Below are 8,230 nucleotides of genomic sequence, written 5' to 3' on the forward strand. Positions count from 1 at the left end.
AGTCATGATCCGGTGGCTGTGCTCAATTAAAGAAAAGATTTCCTTAAAGATTGGCAGTTTGGAAATTCATTTATTTTGAGATAGCATCGAAGTCTGACATCTGCAGCCTTCGTGGAGGATTCATGAGCCCTCGCCTCGTCTAGCACGATATGGAGAGTTAGATTGGCTCGAGCGAGCATCCTTCTCTGTAGGCGAATATCTCTCATGCCACAGATTAGTTGCTCTAGGAGCGTGTCATCTAGGTCTCTGTACTCGCAGTGCGTCGCTGCCTTATGCAGGGCGGACATGTATGCGCTGATCGGCTCTCAGTCGCTGGTGAAATTCGTACCTCTGTACGAACTTGGAAGGCACCGGAGCGTAGTGACTCGGCCATGTCGAACACTTCGGGTTCGCAATGGCTTAGGAAGAGAGCTCTTTTCCTGTTGTCCGAGCACCCCTGTAGGTCTCTTGCCTCCAGGAAACATTCAAATCGAGCAATGTATGACCCCCATTTCTCTCTGGCTGGGTCGAAAGGCGTTGGCGGCACATAAGCAGACATCGTGTTTGTTTCTCTGGGAGTTCCGCTCGTCTGCCTGGCTGGATTCAGCTCTCTCTGTTGCTCCGTGGCTTCAGCTCTTTCCTTAGCTCTGTGCCTCAGAATCCCACCTTCGTCACCAATGTTAAGTAGGGTGAATGAGGACACAGAAGCCAGGTCGTGAGTAAGAACAGCTCTTTGCTTCATGATGTGAATCCAGCAACTGACCCAGGGAAACAGCTCCCTTTATATACTCTACAGTCCTGGCAATCAGCCAATCAGCTGAGAGCAATGACATTCAAACTTTCCCACCAAAACTATATACATAACAGTCACAGTGTTTACCAGCATCCAAATTAGATTAAATATAAAGCAATAAAATTATTGTTTATTATTATTGATACTACATAGAAATAAAAAAGACTAACAACAGTTGACACACTTTTGAATCTAGCAAACACATTTTAATAGAATTGTATCAATTCACCAATTAACAAGCATCTGCTTTATCTTAATTAGACAGAGACCACTGTTTATTTTCACTTTCCTCATTAAATATGAAAAACTGCATTTAATTTTTTTTTTGCTTTTAATTTATATGCCGCCCTTCTCCGGAGACTCAGGGCAGCTTACAATGCGTTAAGCAATAGCCTTCATACTTTTGTATATTTATACAAAGTCAGTTTATTGCCCCCACAATCTGGGTCCTCATTTCACCTACCTTTGAAAGGATGGAAGGCTGAGTCAACCTTGAGCCTGGTGAGATTTGAACTTGCAGTAATTGCAAGCAGCAGATGTTAATAACAGTGCTTAGTCCACTGTACTAGAGGTTCTTCATTTTGCATGGTGAGTGACTGGCTGTGCAGATTTGTAAGGACTGTAGGCAACCTGCACAGACAACTCTGCCCAAGAGGAGCTCTGGGTGGCACTGCACAATAATGCATGCCGTAATTGTAGTTTTTGCTTTAGTCCAAACCTCCTTCTTGCCTGAGGGAGAATATCTCATTATAGTTAATTGAGGGAGGATTTATGGGGCCTTCAAACTGTGGGCTGGAACACTCAGGAGACGGACTTTCATAGAAGGGTTCATACGGGCTGCACAGGGGTGAAATCTAAATTTTTTTGCTACCGGTTCTGTGGGTGTGGCTTAATTAGTGGGCGGGGCTTGGTGGTAAGGTGACTGGGTTGGCGTGGCCAAGTCAATGTCACTTCTTTGCCCTTTTTTAACCTACAAAACACAACACAACACAACTGGCTCACCCACAATGTAAAAGCAGCTGTGCTAGACCCATAATGGCCCCTGCAACAAGCAGGAACCTCACACAGCCACAAAAAGCCCAAAAAAACAACTTTCACACTTTACACACACACAACACAACACAACACAACACAACACAACACAACACAACACAACACAACACAACTGACTCACCCACAATGTAAAAGCAGCTGTGCTAGACCCAAAATGGCCCCTGCAACAAGCAGGAACCTCACACAGCCACAAAAAGCCCAAAAAACCAACTTTTTTTTTTTTTTTTTTAATTTGATTTATATGCCGCCCTTCTCCGGAGACTCAGGGCGGCTTACAATGTGCTCAGCAATAGCCTTCATACTTTTGTATATTTTATACAAAGTCAGCTTATTGCCCCCACAAACTGGGTCCTCATTTAACCTACCTTAGAAAGGATGGAAGGCTGAGTCAACCTTGAGCCTTGGAGAGATTCGAACCAGCAGTAAATTGCAGGCAGCTGTGTTAATAACAGGGTGCTTTAAACCACTGTAGTACCAAGGCTCTTTCACACTTTACACACACAAAATTCCACATACAGCTTTGTGAGATTTTGTGTGTTTGTGTAGTTAGAGTGAAACACTACAGAAACACACTAAATCTCAGAAAGCTGCACAAATATTATTTTAATTTATTTTTATTTTTATATAAAAGCTGCTAAATTTAAAACTTCCTAAACTTTAAATGAAAGCTTACTGTAATGCTCTCTACATGGGGCTCCCCTTGAGGTGCACCCGGAGGCTCCAACTGGCGCAGAGTGCGGCCGTGTGGGTGGTTATGGGAGCGACGTGACGCTCCCATGTAACACCTCTCCTGCGCGAGCTGCACTGGCTCCCGGTGGTCTTCCGGGTGCGCTTCAAGGTTTTGGTTACCACCTTTAGAGCGCTCCATGGCTTAGGGCCTGGTTATTTACGGGACCGCCTGCTGCCGCAAATGGCCTCCCACCGGCCGGTACACTCTCACAGAGAGGGACTCCTCCGGGTGCCGTCGGCCAAACAATGTCGGCTGGTGGCCCCCAGGGGGAGAGCCTTCTCTGTGGGGGCACCTACTATCTGGAACGAGCTCCCCCCGGAGATACAGAGGATCCCGGATCTATGCACCTTCCGCCGCGCTCTCAAGACCTTTTTATTTCACCAGGCTGGTCTGGCCTAACCTTTCCCATTCTCTTTTTAATGTAAATTTTAATGTAAATTTTAATTTGTTCTTAACCTGGGGTTTTAAATTTGTCTTGGGTTAATTGATTTAATTCGATTTTACTTCTGCTCTTAAATTTTTGTATTCTATGTGTTTTATCCTGTGCCTGTTCACCGCCCTGAGTCCTTCGGGAGTAGGGCGGTATACAAATTAAATAAAATGAAAATGAAATGAAAAAATGAAATGGCTAGGTCTAAAAAAAGAACAACTAAAAAAACCCCAATTAACTATTTTTTTTAAAGCTCCCAAAGGGGAAAAAAACTTACCCAATAGAACAGGGGTCTCCAACCTTGGCAACTTTAAGACTTGTGGACTTCAACTCCCAGAATTCCTCAGCCAGCTTTGCTGGGAGTTGAAGTCCACAAGTCTTAAAGTTGCCAAGGTTGGAGACCCCTGCAAGGCAGGCAGGAAGGCAGATAGAGCTGCTCACCGATGAGCTTGATTGCAGGCAGGGAGATTCAGTTGCTTGCTGATGCAATGGATTGCAGGTATTACAGCAAGCGAAGCAAGGCAGGCGTTGCGACCAGCAGCTAAGGTAAGCAAGCTGGAGGCTGGGGGGGGATTTTTGCTACCAGTTAGCAGGCAACTCAGCTGGGATCGTCAGAGCTTGGCTCGTCAGAGCCATTTAAAAGAAAAGAAAGGCTCTGATGATCGCGCGGCTCAGCTGGGCATGGGGGGTGGGGGCAGGGATTTTTGCTACCAGTTCTCCAAACTGCCCGCCGCCATCGCTACCTACTCGCCTGAGCCGGTCCAAACCGGGAGCATTTCACCCCTGGGGCTGCAATAGTTGCAGGCTTTCATGGACTTGGTGTCAAGCCATGAGGCCCAGGGCTTGCCACATCAGGGAGGGAAGGAGCACGGGTGAAGGGGGATGTTGGGAACACCATAGCGGCGACCGCAGAGCACCGGTGACAGAGGGGTGCCAGGATGGCTGCAGCAGCAACGGAGAAGGCCTTACCATGATCGGCTTGGCTTGGCGGCTGCAGCGGCGGTGGAGGCTGCAGCGGAGCTCAGCTGAGACGTGTGGAGGTGTGGCAAGTGAAGAATTCACCAAGCAGCTTGTTGGAATAAAAACGTCTTTAGGGCACGACGAAAGGTGCGTAGATCCAGAATCCGCCGTATCTCCGGGGGCAGCTCATTCCAGAGGGTAGGTGCCTCCACAGAGAAGGCTCTCCCCCTGGGGGCCGCCAGTCGGCATTGTTTGACCGACGGCACCCTGAGGAGCCCCTCTCTGTGGGAGCGTACTGGTCGGTGGGAGGCTATCGGTGGCAGAAGGTGGTCTCGTAAATACCCAGGTCCTAAGCCATGGAGCACTCTAAAGGTGGTAACCAATACCTTGAAGCAGCATGGCAGAGGGAATGGAGACTGGCCTGGAGGCTGCGGAATTGGCGGAACCTGCAGCTACCCTGGAGGCCCTGCCGGTCCCATCAGAGGCCCCTTCACAGGACATATGTCCCAAGTTTCCAGTCTCCAATGGCCAGTCTCCAAACACCCCATAGCCAGCCAGGAGGCATCAGAGGCTTTCCAGGTTACAGGACAGAGAGCCGGGGGAACAGGGGAGTGGTGGCAGAGTTCCTCATGGACTGTTGGGTCTGGGTCCCTTTGTCTCCCTTTTCCATGCTTACTTCCTCTGGGAGCTATTTTACCCAGTGGTGAGAGTGGCGTATCTCGGTGGACAATGAAGGAGAATGGAATTACTCTACAGAAGTAGGCAGCCAAACAATGGACTGGCTGCGAGAGAGGTTCGGAGAGGCCAGCTTCAGGGAGCCAGGTCCTTGGAGTGGCTGGAGGGGGGGAAGGGAGGCGGCCCAGGTGGGTGAAGGATGGAATGAACTGGCGATAGAAATTAGAAAACCCCAGAAAACTTTGTAACTGTTTACGGGTTTTCGGGGTCTGCCATTCCAACACTGCCTTCACCATAGCAGGGTCCATTTCCACTCCCTCAGGAGAGATTCAGAATCCTAGGTAGTCCAACTGTGTTTTGTGAAAGTCACACTTGGATAACTTTACGTATAGGTTCGTCGCCAACAGTTTGCCTAGTACCTGACACACCAGGTGGACATGCTCCTCTAGGGTTCTGGTGTATATTAGGATGCCATCTAAGTAGACGAGCACTCCATTATATAAGTGTTCCTGCAGGACCTCATTAATGAGCTGCATGAACACAGCTGGGGCCCCTTGCAACCCGAAAGGCATGACCCTGAATTGGTAACTGCCCAACGGGCAATTGAAGGCAGTCTTCCATTCATCCCTGGCCTTGATTCTAACTTGATAATAAGCCTCCCGTAGATCCAATTTGGTAAAGATGAGGCATGTCCTTCATGAGCGGAAGGGGGTACATGTGTTCTATGCATACTGCATTGATTCCCCGGAGGTCAACACATAAGCACAAGCCCCCATCCTTTTCCGTGAAGAGGACTGGGGCCGCTATCCGGGATCTGGCCGGTTGTATGAACCCTCATTTCAGGTTTTTCTCTATATACTTCCTCATTTCTGCTAACTCCTGAGGGGTCATACCCAGGGCTGACACACGATTGGATTACCTGGGGTATTGTGTGTCCGGAATCAGGGTGGAGATGGACCTGAGTAAAGTCCAGGCAGTGCTGGGCTGGAAGGCACGGACGACGCACAAACAGTTGCAGAGCTTCCTGGGGTTTGCTAATTTTTACCGGCAGTTTATCCCCTAATTTGCTACGGTTGCCCTGCCGTTAATGGACCTTTTGAAGATAAAACACACACAGACAAAGCCCCGACCTGGTCAACCGCTCCCCTGGATGGTGGACTGCCAGTGGGCATTTGAAGCCCTCAAAGCCCTGTTCACCAAGGAGCCGGTGCTGAAACATTCGGACCTCACACAGGCCTTTGTATTTCAAGCCGATGCCAGCGATGTTGCAGTAGCTGCTGTTCTTCTCCAGGTGGGTGAGGGGGTAGTGTTACAGCCGTGTGCGTACACCTCCCGCAAACTGACCAAAACCGAACGGCAGTGGGCTATCTGGGAAAAAGAGGCTTTCGCAGTCCAGTGGGCCCTCATGACATGGCGCCATCTCCTGGAGGGTAGTAATGTGCCATTCAAGGTATGGACAGATCATAAAAACCTCAAGGCCCTCTAGACCCCATGGCGGTTGTCACCCAAACAGGCGCGGTGTGCGTAGTACTTCCAACGTTTTTGGTTTACGTTGAAATTCATCCCTGGGGGAAAGAACTTCCTGGCAGATGTGTTGTCTCGGATGCTGCAGTACAATAGTTGCAGGGAGGAAGTGGTACACGCTATCATCTCCCCAGCACAGCAACAAGCTGTGCAGCTTTCTGCCCAGCAACCGATCATAAGTGCCGATGACCTGACCTGTCATTTGCAAACCAAACTCACAATGGACCCTTGGTTCTTAGAGCACCAAACCCTGCTCACCCACTGGGATGGAGTCACATGGAAAGGCAGTAAGCTGTATATACCCCAATCCCTGAGATGACAAGTACTACAGAGGTGTCACGATATAAAACAGGCTGGACATTTCGGATTCCTCAAAACCCTGCATTTAGCCAAACGACAGTTCTGGTGTCCCAGAATGCCACATGACGTGGAGGATTACGTAAAAACCTCCCTGGTCTGTGCGACCGCAAAACCCCGCATACGGAAGCCCCCTGGCCTCCTACAGTCCATGGCCAACCCCACTCAGCCATGGGAGGAGATAGCCATGGGCTTCATTGTGGAGTTAGCGGAGAGCAACGGCCAAACCATCATATGGACCTGTTCTTGAAACAGGCTCATTTTATACCCTGCCCCAGCTTGCTATCAGCATGGAAACTGGCTAAACTGTTCCTCGTACACATATATTGCACCTGTGATGGGGGGGGGGGGAGGCAGGACGGCTGCAGCAGCAATGGAGGTTGCCTTACCATGATTGACCCAGCTTGGCAACCGCAGTGGCGGTGGAGGCTGCAGCGGAGCTCAGCTGAGAGGTGTGGAGGCGTGGCCAAGTGAGGAACGCACCGAGCAGCTGTTCCAGCCTGACAATCAGCTGGGCCAGAGCTTCAGCACATGGTAACCACCAGGGCGAGGCCAGCACAGTGGAGAGGTGTGGCTAGCCTATTTAAGGGCTCTGGGAGGCGGACGCTCTCAGCGCTGACTTTGCATCTAACAGACTTGCTTCAAACAGACTTTACGAACTGCTGTTTTGCTGCTGAATGAACTCACTGCATGCCAGAGTCCGGCTGAATAAACCCAGTTTGAATTCAAGTGTGTGGCGGTTTTTCTACTGGTGTCGGTCCGGAGCTTGGACCCTTGAGACTTGGAACTGTCAAGTGTTCCATGACCCAGGGGAGTGTTCAGCTCTGGGCTGTGATAGGGTGGGTAGAAAATAGAGTAGGGATATCTGGTATGATGAGCCATTTCTCCTGTCTGACCCATTAAGAAACGTCTGGCATTCAGCTGTAGAAATCCTGCCACCAAGTTTGTTGTTGGCTGGGAGAGATCTTTGTGCGTGTTTTGCACAAATGACAGCAGATTAGGCCTCTTGCCAATTTGCAAGATTTCAGAAAGAGTCCATATGTAATTTTTTGCCAGCCTTAAAGTTTCAATTTTAGACACCTTTTGTGTTTTAGAATAACAAGGAACCACTTTCCTTAAATTATCCAGTGCATCATTCAGGCCATGTATTCTATTTCTTTTTCTGGCATTTGCTTCCTGACACCTGAATTTGACCTTATCCATTCTAATCTTAGTCATCTCTTTTTTCTGAAGAGTTCTCCTCCTGGGCAAACTATTTTCAACCTCTTCCTCTTGGTCATCTTCCACTTCCCCTTTTTCTGTGTCTCCTGCTGGAGATCTTTTAATACTTCTCCCTAGGTCCCGCCATATACCAGATGGATGAAAGATGGCAATAGTTGTCCCCATATACCGTGTTTCCCCGAAAATAAGACCATGTCTTATATTTTTTTGAACCCCAAAATAAGTGCTTGGCCTTATTTTCGGGGAGGTCTTATCATTTTGGGGTGTGTGGAGCAAGATGAGAATCCTCTTGCCGTCTTACCTGATTTCCAGTTCTGCGTTTAAATATTTTCAGGGAGGGCTTATTTTCGGGGGGAGGCTTATTTTAGCACATACGCTCAAAAGCCCAATTGGGCTTCATATCAGGGGATGTCTTATTTTTGGGGAAACAGGGTATAAAAAAGGGAATAAAAAGGATCCTAGTAATTATAGGCCCATCAGTCTGATTGACATTGTAACAAAAATATGT

General features: G+C 48.7%; 1 protein-coding gene across 1 annotated transcript; it reads right to left on the reverse strand.

The window, feature by feature from the left end:
• Window positions 1–238: 238 nt before the first annotated feature.
• NEUROD6 (neuronal differentiation 6) lies at window positions 239–7,887 on the reverse strand. Its single transcript, XM_070944748.1, is given in 4 exon segments — window positions 239–715; window positions 1,339–1,626; window positions 6,236–6,263; window positions 7,283–7,887. Coding segments are annotated over 4 exon segments (1,398 nt in total).
• Window positions 7,888–8,230: the final 343 nt, after the last annotated feature.

Source organism: Pituophis catenifer, unplaced genomic scaffold, assembly GCF_029215685.1.
Source record: "Pituophis catenifer annectens isolate HBS135680 unplaced genomic scaffold, rPitCat1.0.hap2 SCAF_5, whole genome shotgun sequence".
Taxonomy (NCBI): domain Eukaryota; kingdom Metazoa; phylum Chordata; class Lepidosauria; order Squamata; family Colubridae; genus Pituophis; species Pituophis catenifer.